The sequence below is a fragment of the Amblyraja radiata genome, chromosome 19, assembly GCF_010909765.2.
Source record: "Amblyraja radiata isolate CabotCenter1 chromosome 19, sAmbRad1.1.pri, whole genome shotgun sequence".
NCBI lineage: Eukaryota > Metazoa > Chordata > Chondrichthyes > Rajiformes > Rajidae > Amblyraja > Amblyraja radiata.
In genome coordinates, this window is record NC_045974.1 from 16,232,971 (window position 1) to 16,246,576 (window position 13,606).

Sequence of the window (13,606 nt, forward strand, 5' to 3'; positions counted from 1 at the left end):
CCCCCAACCCTCATCATCGTACTAATTTCACTGTCGCCCTGCTGAGTTTCATTGTTTGTATCACTCACTATCAACTTCCCCACAGCCAACAATGGACAATTGTGGGCTCTACCTTTCCTTGATCTCCATTGCTGGCTTTGGTTTGTCCTTTTGCATTCCTTTCATTCATTTATTCTATGTTCCTTTTCATATCTCTCGTCTCCCTCGCTCCTGGCTCTCAGTCTGATGAAGGGTCTCAACCTGAAACGTCACCTATTCCTTTTCTCCAGAGATACTGCCTGACCCATTGAGTTACTGCATCTCTTTGTGTCTTTTTTCAGCAGAACGTATGTTGGCAACGTATTATCACCATCTCCAGGGCATTTAGAGTGGCCATTAAAACTGGCCTTGCCACTGATGTCTAGATTCCAAAAAGCAAAGATATCTCCAAACTGCTCTGTTGCTCCAACCCACTAGATTTTCTTCTGATTGGCATCCTCAAACCTGCAGCTTTGCTTCCTCAGTGGGACAGGAGCATCAATCCCACAGGACCCCTTTAGTCCTTCAGCAGTTGGTGGTCCTTGGCTCTCTGATAGATGAAGATGTGAGTGTAGGTTGATGGTGAGAGCAGAGCTGTAAGAATGAGGGGAACTCTTACAACATCCAGAGCTTGTAAATCAGATGTGACAGTCTAAAGAGGGCTGAGGGGGACCTGAGCAGGAGAGTTGTGGGTGGACATTCAGCCATCTTTACTGACATCCATGCAACCTTTGAGCATGGCATAATCAAGGAAGAGTCACACCCCAGCCACTCCCTCTACTCCCCTCTCTCATCGGGCAAAAGGTATGAACACGCAAACCTCCAGATTCAGGGACAGTTTCTTCCCAGCTGTTACACCACTAGTGGGCAGCACCCTCTCTCCTCCTCTTCGTCACTGAGCTTATGATAGGGGTTTATATCCTGCCAATTTATTGTTTCTGGCACCAAATTCATGAAAGTTTCTCCTTTGATTTTGGGCACCATATCCGAGGAAGGATGTGCTGGCTCTGGAGGCGGTCCAGAGGAGGTTCAGATAAATGATCCCAGGAATGAGTGGGTTAACACGTGACGAGCGTTTGATGGCACTGGGCTGGTACTCGCTGGAGTTTAGAAGATTGAGGGGGGACCCCATTGAAATGTACAGAATAGTGAAAGGCTTGGATAGAGTGGATGCGGAGAGGATGTTTCCACTAGTGGGAGAGTCTAGGACTAGAGGTCATAGCCTTGGAATTAAAGGAAGTTCAATTAGGAAGGAGATGAGGTGGGATTTCTTTAATCAGAGGGTGGTGAATCTGTGGAATTATTTGCCACAGAAGGCTATGGAGGCCAAGTCAATGGATATTTTTTAGGCAGAGAGAGATAGATTCTTGATTAGTATGGGATTATGGGGAGAAGGCAGGAGAATGAGGTTAGATCAGCCATGATTGAATGGCAGAGAAGACTTGATGGGCCGAATGGTCTAATTCTGCTCCTATCACATGACATGAGAGAGGGGGTAGGGTGTCGGTGAATGGGCAATTCTGGCAGGCCTGGTTTGGTTCAATAGCAGGGCATGGGTGTGAGATGTGGGAATTAAATTTGTTACCATTGGTAAATGTTTAAATGTGTGACAGGGTCGTGAGTGTTAAGGAGAACTCATGACTGATGGGAGGATTGCTTTGTGGGCGAGGGGTATGTGCAACAGCGCATGAGGCTGGTGGTGCAGTTGTGAAGACCCAGTGGGTGATTCATTAAAACTCAATCAGTGCTCCACTGTATGCCCACCGGGCTCCTCCTCGCTGTTCCACTGCCACTGCGAGGCTTCCTCGTGCCTCGTGCAGAGACCTCCTTCCATCTCCCCACCAACACATCCAGAGGAATCGAGAAGCCAGGCCTTTTCTGTGCTCTGTCGCTGCCTCCACCAACCTTTGTAAACCAGAGCAGTGACTACCAGCAGCACAAGCAATCCTCCTGCTTTTGAGGAAGGCTCAACAAGCCCAATATTAGGGTGGGAACAGAACTTTATACTCACTCTGCACCAGGTCATTAATGTAGGTAAATCATTCCTCATGACCCTAGCCATCATTGCCCATTATTATCCATGAGCATGTGTGAAATTTGATTTGAACTGACAGTCAAGTACAACGTATCATCTTATATCAAAGTTGATGGAGAGACAGAGAGTTATGTATAGAAACTATCCATCTACCTTATTGATCTCCAAAGACGTACAGGATTGTAAGTTAATTGACTTTGGTAAAATTTTAACTTGTCCCCAGTGTGTAGAATAGTGCTAGTGTGTTGGTCACTGATCATTGGTCGGCATGGACTCGGTGGGCCGAAGGGCCTGTTTGTGTGCTGCATCTCTAATGTCTAAAGTCAAGTCTAAAGTAACATGTAACGTTGCTGTAGTGTGCTTTCAGTGTGATCTGCAAAGAATTAAACTGTGTTGAATATTGGCCTTATCTCAAAGAACTGGACAAATCTAATTTGGTTGATCACCAGCTAATCAGTCTGCTCTCATCATCACAAAGTGATAGAAAGTGTTATCTTCAGAGTGACACCTCTATCTTTTGGGGGCACCAACCCACTTTCTTCTCCTGGAGCAGTCTGCTCCAGAGCAAATCACAGCCTTGTCCAGGCACGGACCATTGGGGTGGATTTCAGTATCCCAGAGGTGAAGTGAGAGTGACAAGCCTTGCTATCAAGGCAAGCATTGACTGAGTTTGGCTTCAGGTAAAAGTCAGTGGGCACCATGGGGACAGCACACCTCTGGCAAGATGTTTGAGGCTGTTGGAGGTCAATTATCCCAGCCCAAGACATCAATGGAGGAGTTCCTCAGAGCATGTTCTAGAGTCTAGACCCAAGCAAGATCATTGACGAGTGCCTCATCAATGACCTTCCTTCCATCATGTCCGAACTGGAGATGTTTGCTGGTTAATGCACAATGCTGGATTCGATTTGCAAATCCCCAGCAAATGTTTGCACAGCACCAAGACCCAGGCAGCATTGAGGTATGGGGGGATATGTGAAGAGTAACATTTGTGCCATTAACATGCCACATGCCACATACTAACAATCTCCAACAAGAGAGAGGAGAACCAACTTGGGTGACACCAGTGGTTAAACGGACAGGTCAACAGGAGGGTGATGAATATTCTCCAGTTGCCCATTTGAGTGCAGCTCCAAAATTACCCCAGAAGCTTGATGCTTCCACGACAATATAGTCCACTTGCCCATCACCCCATACACCTCCATTAACAATACATTCCACCACCAACAGCAGTCGGTAAAACTCACAGAATGCACCGTTAATCTGACCACCACCTGCAGGTTCCCTTCCAAATTGTACACCATTTTATAATAGAAATGTGTTGGCCAATCCTTCATTGTGGTTGGGTTTAAGTCCCAGAGCTCCCAACACAGCATCATGAGATGAACTGCAGTGAAGAGGGAGCGTCACCATCATCTTCTCAGAGGTAATCAGGAATGAGCAATAAATATGGCCTTGCGATGTGGCCCACTGCTTAAAAAATAAACGGAAACTAATGAATGCTTCTACCAGGATGTTGCAAGGGTTAGAGGATCTGAGCTATTGGGAGAGGTTGAGTAGGCTGTGTATTCCTTGGAGTGCAGGAGAATAAGCAGTGATCTTATAGGGGTATATAAAGTAATGAGAGGAATTGATCTAGTAGATGCACAGATTCTCTTGCCCAGTCGGTGAATCAAGGACCAGAGGACATAGGTTTAAGGTGAATTGGAAAAGATTTAGTAGGAATCTGAGGGGTAACTTTTTCACACAAAGGATGGTGGGTCTATGGAACAAGCTGCCAGAGGAGGTAGTTGAAGCAGGGACTATCTAAACATTTAAGAAGCAGTTAGACGGGTACATGAATAGGACAGGTTTGGAGGGATATGGACCAAACGCAGGCAGGTGGAACTAGTGTAGCTGGGACATGTTGGCCAATATGGGCAAGTTGGGCTGAAGGGCCTGTTTCCACACTGTATCACTCTATGACTATGGCTTTATGACCAAATATGGACAGAGGAAAGGATGGTGCACAGATTCACCAAAGTGATGTTGGATTAAAATTAAAGGCAAGGTAGAAGAGAGGGAAGCAAGGCTAGGTCTTCTCGACACAACAGGAGGTCCCCCAGCGAACCACCAATACTCATGGGTTGGAATTTCATTCATGGTTTGATGAAATTTTTGGGGTAAGGATGTAAGGACATTTGGAACAGAGGTAGGAAAACATGGGCCAGTCTTGGCTTGACTGAATAATCAATGAATAGTGCCTGTAATTTATTAAGAAGAGATAGTTCCTTTTTAGTGGGAGCATTAGAGTCATTTAAGGCAGAGGTGAGAATAAAGACAATAAGTATGTAGTGATATATAGAACAAGTACTAGAGGATGTGGTAGATGCAGTTACCAGCTCAATACTTAAGAGATATTTGGATAGGAATATTGTCTAGGAATATGGGCCAAATGCAAGAAATGGGACTTGCTCAGGTAGGAAACTTGGATGGAATGAGTGACTTGGGCTTAAGAGTTATATATGTTATATACCAGTAACTCTATGACATAAGTCTTTAGAGCAAAGCCTGAGATGTGTGTTACTAATGTTGGTGATGGGGAAACCAGGCATCTGGTCAGAATATGTCCACGTTCCTAGTTGGCTTGCAATTTTGCCGACGTCCCTCATTGACCAGGCAGGCAAGCACCCTCATTTTGGGTTGGGTATTTGTTTCATATTACAAAGCATCACGGTGTTACGTGAAATCAAAACGCTGGGTGGATGTTGAACCTAGAAGAAGCCTGCTCAAACATTTGGGCCTGGTGGAGTTACGTGATCGGTGTGGACCATTTAACAAAACCGTGCGTGCACGTCCATGTACGTGATGCAATGTGATACAGAAGCCACTGGTAGCTCAATTGACTTCATTTGAACAAAACAAGGCTGACTGTGGCACTGCCTTTGGAATCCAGATCAGGTCTTAACTGAAGAGTGGAGGCCAGCTTCAACTTCCTTCAAAGCCAGAGCACCACTGGGTACGAGTCCAAATGCTCCCGATTTACTTTAGGTTCTTTCCATTGTGAATGATCATCTCCCACCCCTTCCACCTGTGCTCGTTTCACAGCACTCCCAATGTCACCACCCCAGCCATGTTTCCCCAACAGGTTTGCCCCCTCCCCATTCCCCCCACCCCCACCGCAGAGTCGGCCATGCAATTCTCTCTCAGATTTGAGGACAAAATATACAGATGCTGGAATCTGGATGAACGCAGTGGACCAGGCAACATCTGTTCAGGCAGAAAATGTCGGTCAATGTCTCGGGTCACATCTTAGCGTTCCTGATGCAGGATTGTGATGCAAAACGTTGATGTATACCACTTGCCTCCGCAATGGCAGTGGGGTTGCCCACTCTGTCGTGTGAGATGCTGAAGGAGGACAAATTGTGCCCATCCAAGCATTGTGTAGGATGGAGCTGCAGATGCTGGTTTATATCAAAGGAAGATACAAAATGCTTAACGGGTCAGGCAGAATCACTGGAGAAAAAAGATGGGCGGCGTTTTAGGTCAGAGCCTTTCTTGGAGGAAAGGAATAGGTGACATTTCAGGTCGACACCCTTCTTGAGACAGAGAGGGAAACTAGCAGTATGAAAAGGTCGAGAACAAATCAGAGCCAGCACCGATGACCAAGGGTGGAGCCCACAATCATCCATTGTTGGCTGTGGTAGAGATGAAAATGAAGTGATATATGAATGCAAACAGTGGAACTAGTACACAACTAGGGTGGGGTAGGGGCGGAGAGGGAGGGGATGCAAGGGTTACTTGAATTTAGAGAAATCAATATAAATACTGTTGGGTTTTAAGCTGTCCTCCAATTTGCGAATGGCTTCACTCTGACAGTGGAGGAGACCTAGGACATAAAGGTCAGTATGGGAATGAGAAGGGGGATTAAAATGTTTGGCAACCAGGAGATCATGTATGTCAAGGTGGACAGAGGCGTAGGTGTTCAGCGAAACGATCGGCCAGTTTGCGTTTGGTCTCGCCAATATATAGGAGTCCACATCTAGAACACCAGATACAGTAGATGAGGTTGGAAGAGGCTCCCACTAACACTGAGCGATTTATGATGACCAATTAACCTTCGCAGTTCTTGGGGATGTGGGAAGAAACTGGAGCATCTGGAGGAAACCCATGAGGTCACTGAGAAGTAATCCCGATAGAGATTGCAGGATGGCAGCGAGGGATTGGTGTTTGCGTACTCAGAAGGCCTCAGGCCAGACAGGTTTTCACATCTCAGAATAGGTGGGAAGTTGGACTTCTACTGCAGCACCACAAAGCCCTGGTTATACCATTCAGGGGCAGTTCTGGGCACTGCATCTTAGGAAAGCTCTATTGATTTGGCAGAGTGAAAACCGGACCATGAACGAATTTATGTAAAAAGATTAATTACTACCTTGAATTTAGAACATTGGGATGATTTAATTGAATAGATTAAATGGAAATGATATTGTGGAAAGTGAGAATAACCTTGTTTGGGATTGAAGATGAGCACAATGCTACAGATAATGTAGCTTCTGCCTTGCTGCCTGAGAGGCCCGAGTGCAATCCTGACCTCCAGTGCTGCTGATGTGGAGTTTGCACGTTCTTCTTGTGACTAAGTGGGTTTCCACTGGGTGCTTCAGTTTCCTCCCACGACCCAGTGATGTGCAAATCGATAGATTCATTGCTATAAAATGCCCCGAGTGTGTAGGTGAGTAGGGTCTGTGGGTTGTTGATGAGATTGCTGGGAAAATAAAATGGGATGGGAGTAGCATTAAAGTAGCATAGGTTAGTGAGGCCGAATGGCCTGTTTCCGTGCTGTACCAGTGACTGGGAAGTGCTGCTTAAAAACAGGTGTTGGAACTTTCAAAAACGGCCTTAAGGAAGACTTTTAGCACAGGAGTAATTTGAAACTCATCCACGAATGGCTATTCAATGCTCCATGAATAATGAGTCCTATGCCCCTGTCCCACTTAGGAAACCTGAACGGAAACCTCCAGAGGTTTCCGTTCAGGTTTCCTAAGTGGGACAGGGGCATTAAGCCTAAGGTGGTGGGTTTTTATTGACTAACAGCATTGAAGGACAACGCAGAGGTATTTCATAGTAAGCCCTGATCTCACTGAGCAGTACAACAGGGTAAATGGCCTACTCCTCCTGCTCGAACGATTCAATGACCATCCCAAAGCCATTTGATGATGGGGTGAAAATTTAATTTAAAAATAATGAAGATCATCACCACATTGTCAAGGCATAATTCAGCCCCTGTTCAAATTGACTTTCCAGTACAGTTTATTTCTGCAGGGAAGAAAGAAAATTACAATTTCACGAGTTACACTTATCATAAAATACACACACACACACACACACACACGCATACACCCACACATACATACATACGTATGAAAGTGATCCTGTGAAAATACATCCGACACACAAAGTTCTGGGTTTTAATGGAGGAGATTTCTGTACACTATATCAGGTAAGTTGGGGGCATATTCACCATGATAAACTTGACTAATCAAATCTATTCATCGGCACAACCAAGATGTGGGAGTGTTGATCATCTCCGTTGAATGGAACAGTTTAGATACAGCATATACATTGTGTTCTTCTTCATTCAAAGAATTAAGACTAACATATAAGTCAAGAATTATACACTGCTCAGGGTTTGCTGTCGAATAATTTCCAGCTTGTGCCACCAAAGGTCCATCAAGCCAGGCACCAAGTGAGCAAGACCCTCAGCCTGGTTGCCCCTCTGATTTGGCCACCATCCTTTCAGCTCTAGCAGACAGTCCCATTCTCCGGCCTGGATTTGGGGTAGCTTGTCCTGGGGACGGTCTGGACCGAAGGCGCCAGGGTGCAGAAGAAGCCAGCAATGAGCGTCAAGCCAAGGCCGCCCCAGGCACAGAACATGGACCAGCCGTACCCGTGGCTAATGTCGTCGGGCAGCCCGTACAGGTATCTGGGGTAGCGCGATAGTTCAAAGTTAATTCCAGCGACGCAGGTGCACAGTGAAATGATGCAAAACGTGCCTGTGAAAAGAGATAAGAACATTCAGTTAAATCCACATGGCAACAACAGAGATTACAAAAAGGCTAATGCATAGTCAAGGCAAATATAGAATGTTCTTCTAGCAGTGACGAGGACAGTAGCCTTTCATTCAACGATTGCCAGCAATGGTTCTCCTTCCTTTTCAACTTTACAGTCCTGGTTTCATCCTAACTCCCTCCTCCATGGACTGCTGTTGCCCCAGTAGGGCAAGACCGGACCTGGTGTATCCCACCTTGGAGTGGTTGGTTGCAGGGACATACTCCGCTTGAACAGGTCATTCGGCTCACTAGATCAATGCTAAACAGTGGGAACTCAACCATATTACTCCCACTCCCAGCACTTCCCCATGAAGTTCTGTGCCTAAGCTAAGTGAATTAAATGCTGAAATTCACTGGCATTTAGAAGGATGAGAGGGTCTCTTAAAGAAACATAGAACATTCTTAAGGGATTGGACAGGCTACATGCAGGAAAAATGTTCCCCATGTTGGGGGAGTCCAAAACCAGGGGTCACAGTTTAAGAATAAGGGGTAGGGGCCATTTAGGACTGAGATGTGGAAAAACTTTTTCAGCCAGAGAGTTGTGAATCTGTGGAATTCTCTGCCACAGAAGGCAATGGAGGCCAATTCACTGGATGTGTTCAAGAGAGAGTTACCTGTAGATATAGCTCTTAGGGCTAACGGAATCAAGGGATATGGGGAGAGTGCAAGAACAAGGTACTGATTCTGGATGATCAGCCTTGATCATATTGAATGGTGGTGCTGGCTCTAAGGGCCAAATGTTCTACTCTTGCACCTATTTTCTATGTTTCTAAATGCTGCCCAGTGATCCCACTTCAATTACACTCTCTGGCAATGCATTCCAGGTACTCATCAGTCTACGGGTGAAGAAGATTCCCCTCAGATCCGCTCTAAATCTCTTATCCCTTGCCTTAAATCAATGTCCTCTTGTTTTGTCTATCTCTGAAATGGGGAAATGTTTCTCGCAGTCTACACTGTTGCCATAATTCTCTCCCACTTACACTTCCTCCATTTGACCTGCCTCATTCCTCGAGATGTCGGGCCATGCTCCTCCCCTTGTTGTTTTATCTACATCGCTTTCATTGTTGCCCCGGTGATATTCTCTTAAACACATCTCAAAGATTCTGTCCCCTCTGGGCATTTTGTTCATGAAGGTGGATCCAGTAATTTTGGGGAAATTAAAATCCTCTGATATTATAACCTGTATTTGAATTGCCTCTCTCTGATATCATCTTGCAGATCAGTCACACCACCTCTTGTTCACTGTGGGGAAATGAATTACACTCCAAACAAAATGGCAACATCCCGTTTCTTCCTCATCTCTACTCATTTGGCCTTGTTTAAGGAGTTTTCTAGGGATTTTCCAGGGATTCTAGGGATTCCCCTCACTCCAGGCCTACCAATGCAATGTCTCCTCTTGCTTTACACCCCTCCTATCCTGCATGAATATTTTATACCCCAGGTTATTGAGTTGCCAGTCCTGCCCCACCTTCAAGCAACTCAGTGGGAGAACAATATACTTCCTCACGGAGATTACAGCTTTGAGTTCACCCACCTCATTAGTTGAATCTTTGCATTAGATGAGGCAACTAAGCTTTTAATTCCCCTGCTGTGCACTTGTTCTGCCTACTGGGCACTAACTATTTCTCCTTGTCCCTCTCCATCTGAAAATATATTCTGAGCCCCATTCCCTTGCCAACAAAGTATCAGGCTACCGCATAAGACAGCTCAATGTATAATGAGAAAATATCACCGGGGCAACAATTAAAGCAATGCAAAAATGGTAGGGTAAATATTCCCCTTGCTCTGTTAATTGGCAGGCAAACTGAAGTGAGCTTCTTTCAGGTAAATGCATGCACTCACTGCCGATAGTGCCAACAAGATTCGATCTCCCTACATGTATTCCCCTCCCCTTTCCTTTAAACATTCTCAAGGGATCACTCCCTTCGCATCTCCTTGGTCCACTCTTCCATTCCATCCAACCATTCCGCATCTTTCGGTGCTCGCCCCTAAGGGCCTGTTTTCAACGCTGTATTTCTAAAACTAAAACTAAAACCTGCTGTACCCCAGTGTTAAATCCTCACCAGTACTGAACCCCAGTGTTTGCAGTGGCAGAACTGACCTTACCAGTACTATCCCCAGTGATATATAGGCGCACGCTCACTTGACCAGTGCTGTCTCCAGTGATATACAGGAGCACACTACCTCCACCAGTAGTGAGTGTACCTTAGTGTTATACAGGGGCAGATTCTCCTAGTATTATACAGGACAGACCTGTCTCCACAATACTGTGTGCCCCATTGTACAGTTATAGACAGTGTCATACATTGCCAGACCCATCCTCAGCAATGCCCCCCCCCCCCCCCCCCCCCCCCCACCAGCGCTGTACAATTGTATTATAGGGCACAGGCCTTTACACAGCCCCATGTATGTTTTATGGATCAAAGTGCCGTTTGAAGCCTTACCCTGACAGCGAAAAGATTGATGATTGTACTTCTGTGTATTTTTCTTAATTGAAGTGAGCACAGAATATAAATGTCACGAGTCCAATACTGCAGGTGATGGGTTTCAGAGCATCAGTGGTTTCTACGTGATTATATTCCTCACTCGTGCGTGGAAAGCAGAAAATGGCCTTGATGCCCCTGAAGAAGGGGGAGGCGAGTCAACACTCACATTGAGAGGGCTTGAAAAGAGTAGATAAGGGAATAAGTGATGCCCCTATGAACTCATGTGTGGTTGCAATATTGACAGAGCGAGTGTTTAAGGTGGTTTGAAGTGGGTTGCTTCGGGGAGGCTGTTTACACAGGCTACCCTCTGATATGAACGTACATGCACAGGGGAGGAAAGGTTTGTTCAATCACACACTTAAAAATAAATTTCCATCATTATGCACTTGACAGAACAGGTTGCTAAATGGATGGCATTTGAATGCAGTAAAATGTTTGATGGGTACCTATTAAAATAGTTTTTGTTTCAATCTGCCACCAAAGACTTCAAAAATCACATATACATTAGCCCAGAGTAGCTGGACTATTGTTAAGCAGTATCTTTTTTCAAAACATGAATGATTCAGGAAGAGGGTTGATCAGCTGATAATTGTACACATCTCCAGCCTGGGTTGCCCTCTGCATAATTGTTGAGATGGAGGGACTTGGCCTCTGGCATTAATAGATCTGATTCATTGCTGTTATCAATACCGAGGATAGTGCAGACTCCTTTGCTTTCTCCGTGCTGCAACAATTTGCTGATCACGCATCAGATTGGCTTGAGGCAAGAGAAAACATAATTGGTACAGGGGTTGGAAAATAAGAGAGGGAAAGGATACACTAATGAAGCAAGGACCTTTCCCTGTCCTTCACAACAGTGGCGCAGGGGCAAAAACTGTAAATTGTCTCGAGTGCGTAGGATAGTGCTAGTGTGCGGGGTGATCGGCCCTCTGTAAATTGCCCCAAGTGTGTAGGGAATGGATGAGGAAGTGGAATTAGGTAGAACTAGTGTGAAGGAGTGGTCGGTGTTGACACGTTGGGCCAAACGGCTTGTTTCCGCGCTGTATCTCCAAAAGTCTAAAGTGGTTGCACTCTCGCCTTTGATGCAGAGTTGAGTTCAAAGCTGAGTGGGTTACCTGGGCTAACAGTCCCTGTGGTGTATTGAAGGAGTCCTTTGGATGCTGTGTTAGCCTGGTGGCTCGCGTAGTTGGGTGGGAAATGTCCCAATGCGCTTCTCACATATATGGCAATGCACCATTCACAGAAGAGCAGAAGAATTCTAACTCCTTTCCTAGTTCATACTTATATATAGACACTAAATAGATTACAGGTACACCACTGATTCTCCGGCAAATGATGGCCCGGCACCTCCAATAAACGAGAGAATTGCGTGTGATGCACGCTCTTTCAGGACATGCCTCCATGCTGAAAGAGTTCATTGTTTTTTTTTGTTAATTGTTAATTCTGTATTTAAGTTTCTAGCAGCCCATGGTGCTTGAGAGACTCAGGAGGGGTATAATTAGTGGATCAGTGGCGTATTGTTCAATTATTATTACGTGACCTGTTTGGCAGCGGCAAAATTGGATAATCCGGCAAGACTCTGGAACCAAGGGTGCCGGACGATGATGTACCTGTACATACTTAATGTTACATTATTTGTTTGCATGGTCTTGTTACGTTTGTCCGTAATCAGCAGTGGATTTGAGAGGTTATAGAAATCGCATGCTTTCTTTGTTGAACAGCAGCTGCATGAGGTACCTCCAGCTTTCACCCATAGACCTCACATCTGGAATTAGTCCATAACTCCTAAAATATAGACTTGGTGAAGACTGGGCGATAGAAATACCATTGCTCTGACAAGCAGGAAGCTCTCACTGAGTGATCTTATTTTATTTTGCTTCTTTTTATTCAATGACGGAGTTAACATTTTCAATCCACTAGCTTTGCTCCAGAACGTCCCACCATAAGAGCACTAGGGGGAACACCTTCATCGAGGAGGTTCAAGATGGCGGCTCACCACCAGCCTCTCACAGGGTGTTAGGGAGGGTCCCAGAGTCACTTGCATCCTAAAAAAAAACAATAGTTCAAACAAAAAAAAGTTCAAAACTTGTGAGAGCCAGTGTTTAGCCGCTGACTCAGAACATCAGACCAGAAGACAAATCAAATTTCTTCCCAAACTCATTCACTTTGGTAAAAAAAACTAGGTACATGGATTAGCTTTTTAAACAGTGAGATTGAGTGGTGTTACTGTTCAAAGGGGCCTGGGTGTCCTTGTACTCAATATCAGTTAACATGCAGATACAGCAGTCGACTAGGAAAGGAAACGGTATTGTGCATCTTCATTGCAATAGTGGAGACTTTGTGCGCCAGTTAAAAAGGGACCATATCTCAAGAACATATATAGTATGGACTCTTTCCCTAAGATATACATGCAATAGAGAGAGCGCAGCAAAGGTTGGCCAGTTTGATTCTTGGAGTGGTGTGTTAGTGTAAGGAGAGGTTATGCAAAACTGGGTTCATACCGCTGGGGTTTAAACCACCCAGGCAAAATATGAGGTGCTGCCCCTCCAATTTACGGTGGACCTCCAACCTCATCTATTGCATCCGCTGCTCTAGGTGTCAGTTGCTCTACATCGGTCCGTGAGACCAAGCATAGGCTTGGCGATCGCTTCACCTAACACCTCCGCTCGGTTCGCAATAACCAACCCGATCTCCCGGTTGCTCAGCACATCAACTCCCCCTCCCATTCTAAATCTGACCTTTCTGTCCTGGGCCTCCTCCATGGCCAGAGTGAGGCCCACCATAAATTGGAGGAGCAGCACCTCATATTTCGCTTGGGCAGTTTACACCCCAGCGGTATGAACATTGACTTCTCCAATTTTAGGTAGTCCCTGCTTTCTCCTTCTTTCCCCTTCCCAGCTCTCCCACAGCCCACTTTCTCTGCCTCTTCCTTTCTTCTTCCTGCCCCCCTCCCCACCCCCCACCCCCACATCAGTCTGAAGAAG

The 13,606-nt window shown here is 45.6% G+C and overlaps 1 protein-coding gene across 1 annotated transcript in view; it reads right to left on the reverse strand.

The window, feature by feature from the left end:
- Window positions 1-7,235: 7,235 nt before the first annotated feature.
- tmem178b (transmembrane protein 178B) overlaps window positions 7,236-13,606 on the reverse strand; it is a 255,632-nt gene continuing 249,261 nt past the window's right edge. Inside the window, exon 4 of the mRNA XM_033037753.1 lies at window positions 7,236-8,079. Coding sequence (XP_032893644.1) covers window positions 7,829-8,079 — 251 coding nt within the window. The 3' untranslated portion in view covers window positions 7,236-7,828. The remainder of the gene's footprint in view (window positions 8,080-13,606) is intronic.